Consider the following 20,672-nt stretch of genomic DNA (forward strand, 5'->3'; position numbering starts at 1 on the left):
TGGTCCCAGCTACTCGGGAGGCTGAGGTGGGAAGATCACTTGAGCCCCAGATGTCAAGGCTGCAGTGAGCTGTGAGTACGCCACTGGGCTCCAGCCTGGGTAACAAAGCAAGACCCTGTCTCGAAACAAAAAAGTTTTAAAGGGCATCAAATTTAAATAATATGACTTTGTTACCCATAGTATGTAAATAAAAAATGTCCAAATATATTCTAGGTTTGTGATAAACCAAAAATCAATCCTTTATTTCCCAAGAAACTCCTTATTCCTGAAACAAATAAAAGAGGTCTTTAATTTCCTCCAAAGCTTAGTCCATTTCACTTTGGAGGCCTTTTTCCCCCACAGTAACTCAAGATATTCTATTCTTTTCAATTTTCAACGCTTTAGTCGTATGTGTTTGACGGCTTTTTTTGTTTGTTTGTTTGTTTTAGACTAAGTCTTGCTGTGTTGTCCAGGCTGGAGTACAGTGGTGTAATCTTGGCTCACTGCAACCTCCACCTCCTGGATTCAAGAGATTCCCCTGCCTCAGCCTCCTGAGTAGCTGGGATTACAGGTGTGCACCACCATGCCTGGCTAATTTTTGTATTTTTAGTAGAGACGGGGTTTTGCCATATTGGCCAGGCTGGTCTTGAACTCCTGACTTAAGGTGATCCACCCACTTTGGCCTGTCAAAGTGCTGGGATTACAGGCACGAGCCACCGCACCTGGCCTTGACAGCATTTAAGAGCCCTGCTTCATGTCCAATTAGGTCTGGATAAGGTTTTTATTTGTAAATAAAATCTATATAAGGAGCGCTTTAGTAAATAAAAAAGTGTATATTATATTAAAGCAAAAATCCTTGATGACTTATATATCATTTGAAAGAAACTGGACTTAGGAGAGAAAAGATGAACCCTGGGGGTGGAGCCAAGATGGCCGAATAGGAGCAGCTCCAGTCTATAGCTCCCAGCTTGAGTGACGCAGAAGACGGGTGATTTCTGCATTTCCAACTGAGGTACCGAGTTCATCTCAATGGGGAGTGCCGGACAGTGGGTGCAGTGCACCATGCGTGAGCCGAAGCAGGGCGAGGCATCGCCTCACCCGGGAAGTGCAAGGGGTCAGGGAATTCCCTTTCCTAGTCAAAGAAAGGGGTGACAGACGGCACCTGGAAAATTGGGTCACTCCCACCCTAATACTGCGCTTTTCCAACAGGCTTAACAAACGGCACACCAGGAGATTATATCCTGCACCTGGCTCGGAGGGTCCTATGCCCACAGAGAATCGCTCATTGCTAGCACAGCAGTCTGAGATCAAACTGCAAGGCAGCAGCAAGGCTGGGGGAGGGGTGCCCGCCATTGCTCAGGCTTGAGTAGGTAAACAAAGCGGCCAGGAAGCTCGAACTGGGTGGAGCCCACCACAGCTCAAGGAAGCCTGCCTGCCTCTGTAGGCTCCACCTCTCGGAGCAGGGCACAGACAAACAAAAGGCAGCAGTAACCTCTGCAGACTTAAATGTCCCTGTCTGACAGCTTTGAAGAGAGCAGTGGTTCTCCCAGCACGCAGCTTGAGATCTGAGAACAGGCAGACTGCCTCCTCAAGTAGGTCCATGACCCCCGTGTAGCCTAACTGGGAGGCACCTCCCAGTAGGGGCGGACTGACACTTCACACGGCCAGGTACTCCTCTGAGACTGAACTTTCCAGAGGAACGATCAGGCAGCAGCATTTGCGGTTCACCAATATCTGCTGTTCTGCAGCCACCACTGCTGATACCCAGGCAAACAGGGTCTGGAGTGGACCTCCAGCAAACTCCAACAGACCTGAAGCTGAGGGTCCTGACTGTTAGAAGGAAAACTAACAGAAAGGACATCTGCACCAAAAACCCATCTGTACATCACCATCATCAAAGACCAAATGTAGATAAAACCACAAAGATGGGGAAAAAACAGAGCAGAAAAACCGGAAACTCTAAAAATCAGAGCACCTCTCCTCCTCCAAAGGAACGCAGCTCCTCACCAGCAACGGAACAAAGCTGTATGGAGAATGACTTTGACGAGTTCAGAGAAGAAGGCTTCAGAAGATCAAACTACTCCGAGCTAAAGGAGGAAGTTCGAACCAATGGCAAAGAAGTTAAAAATCTTGAAAAAAGATTAGATGAATGGATAACTAGAATAACCAATGCAGAGAAGTCCTTAAAGGACCTGATGGAGCTGAAAACCATGGCACGAGAACTACGTGATGAATGCACAAGCTTCAGTAGGCGATGCGATCAACTGGAAGAAAGGGTATCAGTGATGGAAGACGAAATGAATGAAATGAAGTGAGAAGAGAAGTTTAGAGAAAAAAGAATAAAAAGAAATGAACAAAGCCTCCAAGAAATATGGGACTATGTGAAAAGACCAAACCTACATCTGACTGGTGTACCTGAAAGTGACGGGGAGAATGGAACCAACTTGGAAAACACTCTGCAGGATATTATCCAGGAGAACTTCCCTAATCTAGCAAGGCAGGCCAACATTCACATTCAGGAAATACAGAGAACGCCACAAACATATTCCTCGAGAAGAGCAACTCCAAGACACATAATTGTCAGATTCACCAAAGTTGAAATGAAGGAAAAAATGTTAGGGCAGCCAGAGAGAAAGGTCGGGTTACCCACAAATGAAGCCCATCAGACTAAGAGGTGATCTCTTGGCAGAAACTCTACAAGCCAGAAGAGAGTGGGGGCCAATATTCAACATTCTTAAAGAAAAGAATTTTCAACCCAGAATCTCATATCCAGCCAAACTAAGCTTCATAAGTGAAGGAGAAATAAAATACTTTACAGACAAGCAAATGCTGAGAGATTTTGTCACCACCAGACCTGCCCTACAAGAGCTCCTGAAGGAAGCACTAAACATGGAAAGGAACAATTGGTACCAGCCCCTGCAAAAACATGCCAAATTGTAAAGACCATCGAGGCTAGGAAGAAACTGCATCAACTAATGAGCAAAATAACCAGCTAACATCATAATGACAGGATCAAATTCACACATAACAATATTAACCTTAAATGTAAATGGACTAAATGCTCCAATTAAAAGACACAGACTGGCAAATTGGATAAAGAGTCAAGACTGATCAATGTGCTGTATTCAGGAAACCCATCTCATGTGCAGAGACACACATAGGCTCAAAATAAAAGGACGGAGGAAGATCTACCAAGCAAATGGAAAACAAAAAAAGGCAGGGGTTGCAATCCTAGTCTCAGATAAAACAGACTTTAAACCAACAAAGATCAAAAGAGACAAAGAAGGCCATTACATAATGGTAAAGGGGTCAATTCAACAAGAAGAACTAACTATCCTAAATATATATGCACCCAATACAGGAGCACCCAGATTCATAAAGCAAGTCTGTAGAGACCTACAAAGAGACTTAGACTCCCATACAATAATAATGGGAGACTTTAACACCCCACTGTCAACATTAGACAGATCAACAAGACAGAAAGTTAACAAGGATATCCAGAAATTGAACTCAGCTCTGCACCAAGCAGACCTAATAGAAATCTACAGAACTCTCCACCCCAAATCAACAGAATATACATTCTTTTCGGCACCACACCACACCTATTCCAAAATTGACCACACAGTTGGAAGTAAAGCTCTCCTCAGCAAATGTAAAAGAACAGAAATTATAACAAACTGTCTCTCAGACCAGTGCAACCAAACTAGAACTCAGGATTAAGAAACTCACTCAAAACCGCTCAACTTCATGGAAACTGAACAACCTGTTCCTGAATGACTACTGGGTACATAACGAAATGAAGGCAGAAATAAAGATGTTCTTTGAAACCAACGAGAACAAAGACACAACATACCAGAATCTCTGGGACGCATTCAAAGCAGTCTGTAGAGGGAAATTTATAGCACTAAATGCCCACAAGAGAAAGCAGGAAAGATCTAAAATTGACACCCTAACATCACGATTAAAAGAACTAGAGAAGCAAGAGCAAACACATTCAAAAGCTAGCAGAAGGCAAGAAATAACTAAGATCAGAGCAGAACTGAAGGAGATAGAGACACAAAAAACCCTTCAAAAAATCAATGAATCCAGGAGCTGGTTTTTCGAAACGATCAACAAAAGTGATAGACTGCTAGCAAGACTAATAAGAAAAGAGGGAAGAATCAAAGAGATGCAGTAAAAAATGACAAAGGGGATATCACCACCGATCCCACAGAAATACAAACTACCATCAGAGAATAGTATAAACACCTCTATGCAAATAAACTAGAAAATCTGGAAGAAATGGATAAATTCCTCAACACATACACCCTCCCAAGACTAAACCAGGAAGAAGCTGAATCTCTGAATAGACCAATAACAGGCTCTGAAATTGAGGTGATAATTAATAGCTTACCAACCAAAAAAAGTCAAGGACCAGGTGGATTCACAGCTGAATTCTACCAGAGGTGCAAGGAGGAACTGGTACCATTCCTTCTGAAACTATTCCAATCAATAGAAAAAGAGGGAATCCTCCCTAACTCATTTTATGGGGCCAGAATCATCCTGATACCAAAGCCGGGCAGAGACACAACAAACAAAAAGAATTTTAGACCAATCTCCCTGATGAACATTGATGCAAAAATCCTCAATAAAATACTGGCAAACAGAATCCAGCAGCACATCAAAAAGCTTATCCCCCATGATCAAGTGGGCTTCATCCCTGGGATGCAAGGCTGGTTCAACATATGAAAATCAATAAACATAATCCAGCATATAAACAGAACCAAAGACAAAAACATGATTATCTCAATAGACGCAGAAAAGGCCTTTGACAAAATTCAACAACACTTCATGCTAAAAACTCTCAATAAATTAGGTATTGATGGGACATATCTCAAAATAGTAAGAGCTATCTATGACTAACCCACAGCCAATATCATACTGAATGGACAAAAACTGGAAGCATTCCCTTTGAAAACTGGCACAAGACAGGGATGCCCTCTCTCACCACTCCTATTCAACATAGTGTTGGAAGTTCTGGCCAGGGCAATCAGGCAGGAGAAGGAAATAAAGGGTATTCAATTAGGAAAAGAGGAAGTCAAATTGTCCCTGTTTGCAGATCACATGATTGTATATCTAGAAAACCCCATTGTCTCAGCCCAAAATCTCCTTAAGCTGATAAGCAACTTCAGCAAAGTCTCAGGATAAAAAATCAATGTGCAAAAATCACAAGCATTCTTATACACCAATAACAGACAAACAGAGAGCCAAATCATGAGTGAACTCCCATTCACAATTGCTTCAAAGAGAATAAAATACCTAGGAATCCAACTTACAAGGGATGTGAAGGACCTCTTCAAGAACTACAAACCACTGCTCAATGAAATAAAAGAGGATACAAACAAATGGAAGAACATTCCATGCTCATGGGTAGGAAGAATCAATATCGTGAAAATGGCCATACTGCCCAAGGTAATTTATAGATTCCATGCCATCCCCATCAAGCTACCAATGACTTTCTTCACAGAATTGGAAAAAACTACTTTAAAGTTCATATGGAACCAAAAAAGAGCCCACATCGCCAAGTCAATCCTAAGCCAAAAGAACAAAGCTGGAGGCATCACACTATCTGACTTCAAACTATACTAGAAGGCTACAGTAACCAAAACAGCATGGTACTGGTACCAAAACAGAGATATAGATCAATGGAACAGAACAGAGCCCTCAGAAACAATGCCGCATATCTATAACTATCTGATCTTTGGCAAGCCTGACAAAAACAAGCAATGGGGAAAGGATTCCCTATTTAATAAATGGTGCTGGGAAAACTGGCTAGCCATATGTAGAAAGCTGAAACTGGATCCCTTCCTTACACCTTATACAAAAATTAATTCAAGATATATTAAAGACTTACATGTTAGACCTAAAACCATAAAAACCCTAGAAGAAAACCTAGGCAATACCATTCAGGACATAGGCATGGACAAGGACTTCATGTCTAAAACACCAAAAGCAATGGCAACAAAAGCCAAAATTGACAAATGGGATCTAATTAAACTAAAGAGCTTCTGCACAGCAAAAGAAACTACCATCAGAGTGAACAGGCAATCTACAGAATGGGAGAAAATTTTTGCAGCCTACTCATCTGACAAAGGGCTAATATCCAGAATCTACAATGAACTCAAACAAATTTACAAGAAAAGAACAGACAACCCCATTAAAAAGTGGGCAAAGGATATGAACAGACACTTCTCAAAAGAAGACATTTATGCAGCCAAAAAACACATGAAGAAATGCTCATCATCACTGGCCATCAGAGAAATGCAAATCAAATCCACAATGAGATACCATCTCACACCAGTTAGAATGGCAATCATTAAAAAGTCAGGGAACAACAGGTGCTGGAGAGGATGTGGAGAAATAGGAACACTTTTACACTGTTGGGACTGTAAACCAGTTCAACCATTGTGGAAGTCACTGTGGTGATTCCTCAGGGATCTAGAACTAGAAATTCCATTTGACCCAGTAATCCTATTACTGGGTATATACCCAAAGGATTATAAATCATGCTGCTATAAAGACACATGCACACGTATGTTTATTGTGGCACTATTCACAATAGCAAAGACTTGGAACCAACCCAAATGTCCAACAACGATATACTGGATTAAGAAAATGTGGCACATATACACCATGGAATACTATGCAGCCATAAAAAAGGATGAGTTCATGTCCTTTGTAGGGACATGGATGAAGCTGGAAACCATCATTCTCAGCAAACTATCGCAAGGACAAAAAACCAAACACCGCATGTTCTCACTCATGGGTGGGAATTGAACAATGAGAACACATGGACACAGAAAGGGGAATAACACACACTGTGGACTGTTGTGGGGTGGGGGGAGGGGGGAGGGATAGCATTAGGAGAGATACCTAATGCTAAATGATGAGTTAATGGGTGCAGGAAATCAACATGGCACATGTATACATATGTAACAAACCTGCACGTTGTGCACATGTACCCTAAAACTTAAATTAAAAAAAAATAAATGTAAATATAAACCCCCCCCCCAAAAAAAAGAAAAAGAAAAGATGAACCCTGACAACACAGCTAAAATTCAGAATAAGAAAAGGCATGTGCCTTACACAAAGGAAAGGACAGGCTGTCAGCTTCTGTACGTCTCCTCCTTACGCAAACCAAGTCAAATGTGATCTGCTGATGACATTCCCAATAACTATTGTGAGATAAATAAAATCACCATGAAACTATATGCAAAATTTGTCATGTTCTTGGAAAAGAGTAAGTTTCTATCAGTTTCTCAGAAAAATTTGATCCCAAAAAGGTTAAAACCAACTGCTAAAGTAAATTTATCTGTGATTGTGCTAAAACATCAAACAAGGGGATGAGATTTAAAGAGGTAGAATTCATTGACCTGACATAGAAGGAAAGTCTCCTTCCCTTTTAGTAACGATCAATCAAATCTATCAAGGAACTTTGCAAACATTCCCTGAGAAATATGCTCTTTTGAGTTTTACAGGTAAATAAAACAGTTATAGTAAAATCTTACCCAGATCCACAGAATTCATGGAATGACTCTCTAACAGATGAGAATTTATATCCCCTCACACCCAACAAGCCACACTGCTGTACTCAGTTCATATATATACATGAATTAGGATGAAAAACACATTGCCTTAAAGAAGTTCAAAGTATCAAATTTTGTTTTTGTAGTAGAAAGTTAATATCCTCTCAATTCTCGTTACCCTGGATAAAAACCTGACAATTTTAGTTTATCAAAATAGAAAGTGAAAGGTGGGTGTGGTGGCTCACACCTGTAATCCCAGCACTTTGGGAGTCCAAGGTGGGCAGATTGAGGAGTTCAAGACCAGGAGGCCAGGAGTTCGAGACCAGCCTGGCCATCATCGCAAAATGCTGTCTCTATTAAAAATACAAAAATTATCTGGGCGTGGTGGTACACGCCTGTAATCCCAGCTACTTGGGAGGCCAAGGCACAAGAATCTCTTGAGCCCGGGAGACAGACATTGCAGTGAGCTGAGGTCATACCACTGTACTCCAGGCTGGGTGACAAGAGTGAGACTCTGTCTCAATTAAAAAAAAAAAAAAACAGACAATGGAAACTAATAATTAAGATGCACATATGCACACAGGTACACAAATATAACACACTATGGTCTGAATGTTTGTGTCTCCCCCTCAAATTTGTATGTTGAAATCCTAACTCTCAGGCCAGGTGCAGTGGTTCATGCCTATAATCCCAGAACTTTGGAGGCTGAGGCAGAAGGATTCCTTGAGGCCAGGAGTGAGATCAGCCTGGCCAACATGGTGAAACCCTGTCTCTACCAAAAATATAAAAATTAGCCCGGTGTGGTGGTGGGTGCCTGTAATCCCAGCTTCTCAGGAGATTGAGGCACAAGAATCGCCTGAACCCAGGAGGCAGAGTGAGCCAAGATCACGCCACTTCACTGCAGCCTGGGCAACACAGCAAGACTCTGTAGAAAGAAAGAAAGAGAGAGAGAGAGAGCGAGGCACAGAAAGAGAGAAAGAAAGAAAGAAAAGAAAAGAAAAAAGAAAAGAAAAGAAATTCTAACTCTCAAGGCAATGGTATTAGGATGTAGGGCCTTTGTGAAGTGATTAGGTCATGCAGGCAGAGACCTCATGAATGAGATTAGTGCCCTTATAAAACCCTTTCCATCAAGTGAGGACCCAGTGAAGACCGCAGTCTCATGAATCAGCGAGTGGGCCCCTAGTGAGAGATCAAATCTCCTGATGACTTAATCTTGGACTTCCCACCTCCAGAACTATAAGAAATAAATGTCTGTTGTTTATAAGCTACCCAGTTTATGGTATTTTGTTACAGCAGCCTGAATGGACTCACACGCAATCAGGAACTAAGCTACACTGTCTCATTTAATTCTATTTGAGATGGGTATTATTTCCATTTACAGATGAAACCTAAGGCTCACAGCAGTTAAACATTTAACTAAAATATTTACATATTATGATATGCATATAATATCGCTAATTCTCTAGTACCATTAGCTACTTACAATGTAGTAACTCAAGGCTTGTGTACCAGTCATATACTTGTGTACCTGCATGACCTAATCACCAGTCAGATACACATTTAAATAACATTTTCAAAGGCCAAATTTCAAAAATACTTGTTTCTGTAGGTTAATGTAAAGTATACTGATGTAAAAATAAGAAAATCTATATTCCTAACTCGATTATAATTTAATTTACTTATACTAGCTTTTCATGAGAAACACAACATACGTCGATTTTAAGACAGAAGAGGCAGCCCATCCTTCTCAAATCCAACAAATCTGAGTCAAAGTCAAGGTCCTCTAGTTATTATAGTATGCACAAAATACATAATAAAAGAATTTTCTAGGCAGAATTCACTTATCTGTTTTCATTTTCAAATAAACAAAAAAAAGTCACATCCTGAGGAGACAGCCCTTGATAATCTAACCAGATTATATTAATCCATTGAAAAGAACTACAGGAATACAAAATATTCTCTAAAACACTTAAAATATTGAAAAATGATAAACAAAACGTTCATTGCTACTAAAATGTACCTGCAAAACAGTCACTCTATGATGGGAAAAGAGAATGCCGGCTAATTTTGATGGGAGCAACTTGACGGAAGTTGGTACAATAAGCAGAGAGGCACCACTTGATAGAGCAAGAAATATTTCCACAACAGAAGGATCAAAGGTCAGAGGTGAAGCCAGAAACAAAACATCTTCTTGTGTGATGTCAAAAAGTACCCTAAGGCAAAACACAATGCAGTTATGAGAAACGTCATTCAGTAAGCACATATCCTAAAAAAGTGTTCATGTGTTTATGATGATCAAGTTTCTGAATGTTGGTCAGATGTTATTCTTCTCTCTTAAATTAGCCAAAATGGTGCTATCAAAATTCAGGAAATCTTCTTTATAAAAGAATTAACAGCCATTTAAAGCAATATTCATGTTTTACCAGACATATTTTATCATCTGTGATGACTTTTGATGTGTCAACTTGGTTTGATTGAACTACTGTCCCCGGAATTTCCTCTCTAGTATGTTTCCTGTTAGGGAAGGAGACAAGGGATATTCTCTTGAGAGCTGAAGAACAGAAGGGAGGCTGCTGCTTAGCAGCACACATGCCTTCTTCAAGCAGTTATTCAGTCAAACCCTGTAGTCCCTAATCAGCTGATTTACTTAATCAAAAGGGAGATTATCCAGGGTTGGCTGGATTTAATTGGAAGGCCTTTAGAAGAAGTTTTAGGCCTTCTCTGATGAAGAGGCCCAAATAGCAGCTGGGTCTGCAATTAATCTCTCTTCTTCCCAATCTGATTTCACCTGGGACAGTCTCATGGCCACGGGATTCCAGCCAGCTTGTGATCACCCCTTCCTAACTGATCCCTGTGGACTTCAGACTTGCTTAGCTAGCCCCCACAATTGTGTAAACCAATTTCTTATAATCAATCCCTGATCTAACTCCTGGTTCTGCTCCTCTGGCACAATCCTTATTCTGTCATACTTATTCAACGATGCTTAATAGAGGTTTCCGACTCCCCTTTCTATTTGGCATTTTCTTTCAGTATCTGAACAAAAAGCAGAATAAGAATATATGTGGTTAGGATCTTATAGAGCATGGATAGTCATTGTTGAGCCTATGACACTATTTTAATTTGAACACACAAACACCACTACATCTAAAAGCATCTTAATTTCAAAAAAGCTTCAAATATGGTATAAACATTTTAAAAATTATAACTATGTATATGGTGTCTCAGGTAAAATAAAAACTCATTGTATGTTAAAGGTGTAGGGGCGGAAAGGCTGTGATACCTTTCCTCCCCATCATAAGGCTCACAGCCAACACTCTTATAAATAAAAGACAGTTTAACAACAGAAAAGCATGACAAATTTATTTAATCAAAGTTTTATGAAACACGGGAGGCTTCAGAATGAAGACCCAAAGACCCAAGGGAAAAGTGTCCATTTTAATGCTTAGATTCAATAGAGTGGACAGGTGTGTAGAAATGTGATGCGACAAAAAGGGAATGAGTAATAAACTGAGTGGGACAATCCAGCGAGGCCTGTCCTTTTAAATTCCTGGCCTCTCTGTGTGGCATTTCTTCCTCCCATGTATAGGGCAGGACCCTTTCTGAAATGAGTCTTATGTTCTACTTTCAGATAAGGTAAGAGCAATTTCTTTACAGCCAGCTCTTACATATAAAGGTTAGAGTAATATTCTATATTTCTAGGTTTTTTTTTTTTTTTTTTTTTTTTGAGAAAAGTCTCGCTCTGTCACCCAAGCTGGAGTGCAGTGGCGTGATCTCGGCTCACTGCAACCTCTGCCTCCTGAGTTTGAGCAATTCTCCTGCCTCAGCTTCCCGAGTAGCTGGGACTACAGGCATGCACCACCACACCTGGCTAATTTTTTTGAATTTTTAGTAGAGACTGGGTTTCAACCATGTTGATCAGGCCGGTCTCGAACTCCTGACCTCAAATGATCCACCCGCCTCAGCCTCCCGAAGTGCTGGGATTACAGGCGTGAGCCACCGCGCCTGGCCTCTAGGTTTTATGACTATCTTTGAAGGAGAAGGGTTAGGTTACTATGGCCTGCCTTGGGGAGAAAGGGAAGTAAGAGAAAGAAGGGTAGGAAAAGGTCAGAAAGAGACTTTTACTTCTGAAGTCCTTCCAGTGTCCTTCAGTTCAAAGTACTCAGCATGCCAAAGTGCCATACGTTGGGGTATCATTTTCTGAGCCCAACGAAGGCTACCCTCAAACTTCAAGTTTTAGAGGAAGTATTCTTCACATATATTGTCTAGCTTCCTACTTAGGTATTCTGGGGAGAGCAAACTTTCTAACAGGCTTCCAACAAAGCTTAAATTCTGAGTATATTTTTAGTTTTTCAATTCTATGAACAAAAATGGGCAAGGTTACGCATGAATAGAGGATGTGAGTGCTCCATGTAGTTCATTTCAAGAAAGCAGCTTAAGATGCATTCAATATAAGAAAAGTTGAAAAAAAAAAAGAAGAGACAGATTTTAAAGGAAGAAAAAAAGTGGAATGCAACAAACATTTAAACATATTACTTGTGAAGCTTAGGCTGGGTATCTAATATATTGTTCCTCATTTTCCCAACCACCATATGAGGCAGGTATGATTATGTGAGAACCTAACTCAGAACCCAAGTTGGTATGAAGATTATTTTAAGGTAAAGACATTTGAGGCTGGGCGTGGTGGCTCACGCTTGTAATCCCAGCACTTTGGGAGGCCAAGACGGGCAGATACTTCAGGTCAGGAGTTCGAGACCAGCCTGGCCAAGATGGTGAAACGACATCTCTACTAAAACTACAAAAATTGGCCCGGCATGGTGGCGTGCACCTGTAGTGGGAGGCTGAGGCAGAAGAATAACTTGAACCTGGGAGGCAGAAGTTGCAGTGAGCAGAGACTGCACCGCTGTGTTCCAGCCTGGGTGACAGAGTGAGACTCTGTCTCAAAAAAAAAAGGACATTTGAGATTCAACAAATGCAGAAACCTTCTTGGAGCTTCCGTTCTCTGACTAAAAGCAGAAACTTTAGGGAAATGAGGCTGCCATAAACTTCTTCTTCAGAGTGGTTTTTACTCCCAGGAAGACCACGGGTAAACCTACCATAAATCCCCTCTCTGAAGACTGTTATGGCCACGAAGAAGACAGAAAGACCACTGCACCTGCATACCCAAGTATTATCACAAACTTTCTTATCTCCTGTTTATTTTCCTGAAAACCCATTTGTCTTTCCAAAACAATTTATTTGTTCTTCCTATGAACAAATAAATTTTATGAACAAATAAATTTACAAATACATTTAAATGAACTTAATAAAATGCAATTCCATTTCTTTTGTAAACTGCTATATGCATAGGAATAAACTTTTTTTCTTAATCTGTCTTTTGTCAGTTTAATTCTCAGTCCCCTAGATACTGTGTCACAGATGGTAGAGGAAAAGCTCTCCACTCCCATTTTAAAATGGAGAAAACTGAAGTTCATGGAGGTTAAGTACCTTATGCAAAGTCAAACAAATCAACTAATTTTTAAATGTTTAAAAAATAGTTATCCTTATCCAAGCCTTAAAATTAATCCCCTGATTTGAAAGATCTATCTAAATTAGATTTCAAAATTTCAATAAAGGAAACCTAGTCTTTCCCTTTCTGGAGCTATCATTCTCTCTGGAGGTAGTGCTGCCTTTTACCAACATATGCAAGGAAACTCAGCTTTGTCTTTTTTTAAAGACGGAGTCTCGCTCTGTCACCCAAGCGGGAGTGCAGGGTCTTGCAGCTGCCCAAGTTCAATCACAGTTCACTGCAGCCTCAACTCCTAGGCTCAGCAATCTTCCTGCTTCGGCCACTGGAGTAGCTAAAACTACAGACTTGTGCCACCATGCCCAGCTAGCACTATCTTATTAATAGGTTATTCTGGTAATATTTGGGGAGCCAGCAACAGAGATAAGATTGTTCTAATATGTGTCTGAAATTTAGTACTCCCTAGCTTAATGATCTAAGTCTAAAATAGAAAATTTAACATTACTGTTTTAATTTTTAAATTGACTACTTTAACATTTCATCTCTTTAGAATCTAATTATTTACCACCTCACTTAAGAACCTAAAAGCAAAAAAAAAAAAAAAAGAACCTAAAAGCAAACCAAAAAAGGATTTTTAACAGGCAAATCAATTGAATGAAGTTGAAGCACAAAATAGGTATCAAGAAATTTGTATAATTTAGTCATAAATCAACCCTTCAATCCTCATTAAGCAAATGTTTGCTCCCATTTCACAGACCATTCTTACCACTGCTGGGCCAGTGCCTCTTAGTCGGCTGTCTCTCCACCTCCCCCAGATTCCTTATCTGCTTCATTTTCTTCAAGTTCCCTACATCCCCATCGCCACCTCACCTCCCACACTCTTAGGTATGACTTGGCCTTCTGCTTCATACAAAAGTTAAAACCTACTGGCTTCCTCTAACACCAAGAAATGTATGTACTTTACTATACTAATCTTTTTGAGGGTATCAAAAAAAGAGGTATTCCACTCAGTATTTTAAACGCCATTCCCTTCCATCTAAATGTATCTTACTCCTTTGTTAATACTCCTACTACTACTTCACTATTCAAACCAACCCTTTCTACCAATTCCCTACCCTCAGCCTCTAAACTGCTCATCTTTTTTTTTTTTTTTTTTTTTTTAAGATTGAGTCTCGCTCTGTCACCCAGGCTGGAGTGCAATGGTGCAATAACGGATCACTGTAGTCTTGACCTCCTGGGCTCAATCAATCCTGCCGCCTCAACCTCCCGAGTTGCTAGGATTATAGGCACAGACCACCAGGCCCAGCTAATTATTTTTAATGTTTCTTAAAGACAGAGTCCCACTACGTTACCCAGGCTGGTTTCGAACTCCTGGGCTCAAGTGATCCTCCTGCCTTAGCCTCCCAAAGTGTGGGATTACAGGCATGAGCCACTGCACCCAGCCAATCTCTCCCATCTTAAAGACAAAACACCTGTTTCCATCCCAGAATTCCTTCTTTGCCATTAAAACCAGTTTCTAGAAAATAACATTTGACTTTTGTTACCTCTATTTCGTTATCTCCTATTCTCTTATCTCCAGCCTAATGTAATCTATCTCCACCTTGGGGATTAAGAAGTCACTAAAGACTATATTGTCAATTACAACAGATATCTTTCTCTACCAGTATTTAACCATTTCTTCTTTCCAGGCCTGCATGTGCCATCCAATACCATAGGTCCACTGAGCACTAAGAATGTGGCTAGTCCACGTTGAGATGTGTAAGTATAAAATATATGCCAGATTTTGAAGATTATTAGCATAAAAAAATGCAAAATACCTTACTAGTAATTTTTATATTGATTACATATTGAAGTAATGTTTTGGACTATACTAAATTAAATAAAATATATTGTTAAAATTCACTTGATTCTTTTTTCTTCCCTTTTCATTCATTCCATTTTACTTTTAAATATTACTTAAGCATTTAAAACTACATAAAACTTAAAATGACATAAAATTTGCGTACATGTTTCACGAGGTTTCTATTTCTGTTTCCTCCTTTGATTTTCTAGGACTACACCCCTAAGGTTCACTTCCTCCTTTCTTGGCAAATTAAGAATGTCAACTTTGGAGATTTCTAATCTCTTGACCACATCAGCAAGTCAAACTCCACAATACTACTACAAGAGTGAACTTAATAAAATGAGAATCTTTTAATGGTTCCCCATCATCTACTGGATTAAGTTCCGCCTTCAACAGGGCGTACCAGGCTCCTGATCTTTCACTGTTTCCTCAGTTCTGCTCTGACATTCTAGTAGGACAAAGTCCTTCATTCTCATATAACTCTGCTAGTACCTCTGCTAGGAAAACCCTTTCTCCCTTTTTATTAATAATTAAGATGCAAAGCTTCTAATCATATTATTTGTTTGTTCCGTGTCTGGCCCTAGGCTTGGATGAAACAGGTGAAGGGCCTAGTCTGCAGAGAACTAAAGTTCAGATACAGCTGAAACAAAAAAGACTCAATTTACTCCTTAGGACTATTAATTTAGGAACAAGAGTTATAACACCAAACATTTTAAAATTATTTTTTCCCTTTAAAATACAAGGTTTTTTGTTTCGTTTTTGAGACAGTCTCACTCTGTCACTCAGGCTGGAGTGCAGTGGCATAGTCTCCGCTCACTGCAACCTCCACCTCCTGGGTTCAAGCGATTCTCCTGCCTCAGCCTCTCCAGTACCTGGTATTACAGGCACCTACCAACACGCCTGGCTAATTTTTGTGTTTTTTTAGTAAAGACAGCTTTCACCATATTGGCCAGGCTGATCTTGAACTCCTGACCTCAAGTGATCCACTCGCCTCAGCCTCCCAAAGTGCTGGGATTACAGGCATAAGCCACCACACCTGGCCTAAAATATAGGTTCTAAGAAAGAGTCAAAGAATAGAACTTACCGAAAATGCTGGATATTTGGTACTATACACTCATGAGGCACTCTGACAATCTTCGGTATCCCTGTAGTCCCTGATGTATGTAGAACATAGGCTAAGCAATGCTTTAGCCTCAGATCCATGTGTTCTTCTGCTTTTTCTTCACTGACATGCTCAGAACTTATGCTGATTTTTATTTTTTCTTTTTCATATTTCTCTTTTCCATCATTTAGCATCAAGTTCACCTCAGTATTTTTCCAGTGAAGTCTGAAGAGCACTAGGTCATTATGTTCCACTGTAAATGTATCATGGTTCAATAATGTTTCATGAAAAGATTTAAATTTCTATGTGAAATGGGGGAAAAAGTTTACAATATTAGTATGTTAAACGATATTCTTCTTTATATAGAAGTAATATGAAATACAGTCATCCCTCAGTATCCATGGGGGAATTGGTTCTAGGATCATCTCAGATACCAAAATCTGAAGATGCTCAAGTCCCTTATATAAAATGGTGCTGTATTTGCATATAACCCATGCACATCCTCCCATATACTTTAAATCATCTCTAGATTACTTATAACTAATACAAAACTATGCTAATTAATGCTATGTAAATAGTTGCTATATTTTAAAATCTGTATTAGTTTTTACTGTTGCATTGGGTTGTTTTTTTTTTTTTTGAATATTTTCTTTTTTTTTTTCTTGAGACAGGGTCTCACTCTGTTGCCCAGGCTGGAGTGCAGTGGTATAATCTTTATTTTTTTTTTTTTTTTTTGAGACAGAGTCTCACTCTGTCATCCAGGCTGGAGTGCAGTGGCGCAATCTCAGCTCACTGCAAATTCCACCTCCCAGGTTCACACCATTCTCCTGCCTCAGCCTCCCAAGTAGCTGGGACTACAGGCACCCGCCACCACGCCCAGCTAATTTTTTTGTATTTTTTTTAGTAGAGACGGGGTTTCACCGTGTTAGCCAGGATGGTCTTGATCTCTTGACCTCATGATCCGCCTGCTTTGGCCTCCCAAAGTGCTGGGATTACAGGTGTGCGCCACCATGCCCAGCCGCAGCAGTGTAATCTTAACTGATTGCAACCTTGAACAGCTGGGCTCAAGCAATCTTCCCACCTCAGCCTCTTGAGTAGCTGGAACAACAGGTGTGCACCACCACACCCAGCTAGCTTTTTATTTTTAGCAGAGGCGAAGTCTCACTATGTTACCCAACCTGGTCTCAAACTCCTGGCCTCAAATGATCTCCTGCCTCGGCCTCCTAAAGTGCTGGGATTATAGGCGTGGGCCCCAAATATTTTCAGTCTGCAGTTGGATGAATCCTCGGATGGGAAACCTCTGGATACAGAGGGCCAACTGTATTCATTTACTCATTCAACATGACTTTTTTGGGGAGTGGGGGGGAGTACTTGCTATATACCCAGCAGTAAAAAGATAAATAAATCTCCAAGAGCAAAGTGCTGTCCTTACTTTCAAACTTATTTTCAAAAACACCAGACATATAAAAGCAATTATAACGCAATGTATATGATAATAAAGCAGGCTTGAAATGTTAATGGGAACAGAGAATGCCGAACTCTGCCTAGAAGGTCAGAGATTGCTTCATGGATAATATGTGTTATAAGTAGCTATTCTCTAAATAATAAAAATGGGCACTTTAGGCAAACAGCCAACATTGAGGATCTGACCTGGGAAAGCTGGTATGTGAACATTAAGCATTCCAATTAAGGTAAAGAACAGGGTGGGGGAGAGGGAAAAGGTGAGGTGTGTTGTTGATAGGAGATGAGATGCAAATCCTTAATAACCGTGTACACTCAGCATAAGGAGTTTAGATCTTAACCTGTAAGTGACAGGATCCCATTGAAGGTGGCAATAGCATAGATTAGACTCTATCAAGGACAGAATAATAAATGAGATTCTGCTAAGTAAGAACCATTTAATGAGTCTTTTGCAGTAATTCAGATACACTATATGGTCCTGAACTACTATTCTGTTACAAGAGGAGTGGTTAGAAAGGGTCTATGAGCAAAGAATAAATTACACATGGTGACTTTCTGGATACACAGTGACTCTAAGAAAATTGTTGGGTTTCTGGCCCAGGTGATTTGGTGGATGGAGATGAATTAATCCAGAAGTGAGTTTGGATGAAGAGATGCTAAACTGAATTTGTACATGTTGAAAGTAAGGTTTCTTTGAATGTATCTTTTTAGGTTGACAGCAACAGCTTAATGAAAAATAACCTAAGTTTTCACATTAAATAAATCAACATAAATAATGAGAAAAAGGTCACAACCCAAAAGCCTACAGTGTTTTCTTTGTGTGTTTGATGTGTGTATGTATTGGGTAGGGGATGTGGTGTGGCCTGCAATATTTAAAAAATTAAAGGCCTACATACTCTTCAGATCTAGCTCAAAATCATCCCTCCCCATTAAAATTCTACTATATCTACTAGGTTATGTTTACTTCACTTATGACAATTATCACACTATGTAGATGTAATAGGTTCAGAAGTATTAACTTTTCTCTCCAATTACATTATAAAAAGCTGGAAGGCTTATATGCTAATGCCCTCCCAATCATCCTGTCTCTAGTGCAAGGTTTCTCAACTTCAACACTACTGATATTTTGGACCAGATAATTCTTTGTGGAGTGCTGTCTTATACACTGTAGGATTTTTAGCATTATCGCTGGCCTCTACACACCAGACGCCAGTAGCACCCCACTTCCATCATTACAATAAAAAATATGTCTAGACATTGCCAATTGTCCCCAGTTGAGAACGACTGCTTTAGTGGATGCTGGGCATACATACAGTAGATGCTTAAAAATACTTACTAATTGTTCCTGTGTTAAATGAAGGAAGAACACTTACACCATCATCAAAATCATGGGATAGGAAGCAAGGCTTTGCTATGCCCAACTCCTTTTTGGGTTTTGCTATGTCCAACTCCTACTGGTCATAAAGAATACCTTGATATTGACAATTAATACTGATACTCAGCTACCTTTTATAAAATTTTCACTAAGATTGCTAAGAAAAATAAACATCACATCCCCATTTCAGCTTTGCTTACTTATGAACAATGGAATAACCAATTTGAGGAGTACAGGAAACTTTGGCTACACACTAATAAATATTTATTTTTAAAATATTTATTAACCAGACCAGGTGTGGTGGCTCATGCCTGTAATCCCAGCACTTTGGGAGGTCAGGGCGGGCAGATCACTTGAGGTCAGGAGTTCAAGACCAGCCTGGCCAACATCGCGAAACCTTGTCTCTACTTAAAAATATATATACAAAAATTAGCCGGTGGTGGCATGCACCTGTAATTCCAGCTACTTGGGCAGCTGAGGCACAAGAACCGCTTGAACCTGGGAGGTGGAGGTTGTAGTGAGCTGAGATCGCACCACTGCCCATTGCACTTCAGCCTGAGTAACAGAGTGAGACTCTGGCTCAAAAAAAAACCCTTTGAGTCTCTAGAAAGTCTCCCATATATCTCAAGTTCTTGACACTTCCTATACACACACACACACACACACACACACATATACACACACACACACACACACACAGTTGGGGGGGTGAAAGCAGGGAATGCATTTAAGTTACCCCAATACAAACTGGCTCATATAGAAAATGGGCAAAAACAGGCTAAATTGAATATATTTTTATAACGTTCTTCCCCTTTAGTAAAACAATATTTTATAAATAATAAATAAACAGTGAAGCATAGGCTGCATCTTGCTGAAGATATAACACCAATTCTTGCCCCAAAAACAGAGTTTCTTGGTTATATCTTTGGTTGGCAATCATTTAAAAATAACAAAACAATAAATTTAGTTTTCTGGAAAGATCTCTTCTAAGTACCAGTCCCTTTTTCAAAATGCAAGCTTAGTTATAATTCTTCAGTGTTGCTGACCAATGTAATTGCCATAAATATGAAAGTTTCAAGTATTATAAAATTTTGCAGTATAGGAAGTACTTTGGAAAGAGAAATTCAAAACAATGCATAATATATTATTAGAAGGCTAACAGATCTGTTCACACCACAGAACAGTGGTTCACAATGGAGTGTGAGGGGTGGAGAGCCCCTCCGGGGGACAATTGGCAATGTCTGGAGATTTTTGGTTGTTATGATTGGGAGGTGCTACTGAGGTCTAGCGAGTGGAGGTCAAAGATATTGCTAAATATCCTATAATATACGGAACACTCCCCACAACAATTACTCAACCCTAAAAATGTCATAGTGCAAAGACTGAGAAACCTTGCCACATTTAGCAGACTTAGGAATCCAGATGGGAGAAGGAAAGAATGTTTCAATTGAAAGATAAATGTAATATAAACACCCAGACTTACATTAATTTGTTTTTTTTCAACAAGGATATACTTTAGATTACATTTTTTCATAAAATGAGTTGATAATGACGGTGGTGAATCTGGCTCGATAGGTACATAAGCAGCTGGGACTTGGAGAATTCTAAAGAAAAAAGTACACAGTCAGCATAGAATGTCTGTTGATTTAGTATTTGTTTAAGCATTTCTATTTCTCTATGCATTTTATTTTTTGTAGCAGCATAAAAATGGTTTCTGGAGCACTTTATTGCTGATCAGAAATTTCCAATGTTTTCACTGACACATAGTTGATAATAAACGCTGTCATTTTAGCCAGGCGTGGTGGCTCATGCCTGTAATCCCAGCACTTTGGGAGGTTGAGGCA

At 39.8% G+C, this 20,672-nt stretch overlaps 1 protein-coding gene across 8 annotated transcripts in view; it reads right to left on the minus strand.

Annotated features, from left to right (window-relative positions):
• Positions 1-20,672, minus strand: part of AASDH (aminoadipate-semialdehyde dehydrogenase) — a 50,966-nt gene that overhangs the window by 25,636 nt on the left and 4,658 nt on the right. For 6 of the 8 annotated variants that reach the window (XR_004247950.2, XM_032151476.2, XM_032151471.2 and 3 more), the window contains 3 exons: positions 20,312-20,432; positions 15,975-16,294; positions 9,565-9,757 (listed from right to left, as the gene is read on the minus strand). Coding sequence is in view for 7 of the 8 variants with exons in the window: in XM_032151476.2 (XP_032007367.1) it covers positions 9,565-9,757; positions 15,975-16,294; positions 20,312-20,432 (634 nt within the window). In the remaining variant the exon portion in view is untranslated. Of the gene's footprint in view, positions 1-9,564; positions 10,578-15,974; positions 16,295-20,311; positions 20,433-20,672 lie in introns of those variants that run through there. The other 2 variants (XM_032151479.2, XM_032151480.2) reach the window with 2 other exon arrangements.

The sequence above is a fragment of the Hylobates moloch genome, unplaced genomic scaffold (assembly GCF_009828535.3).
Source record: "Hylobates moloch isolate HMO894 unplaced genomic scaffold, HMol_V3 SCAFFOLD_2, whole genome shotgun sequence".
NCBI lineage: Eukaryota > Metazoa > Chordata > Mammalia > Primates > Hylobatidae > Hylobates > Hylobates moloch.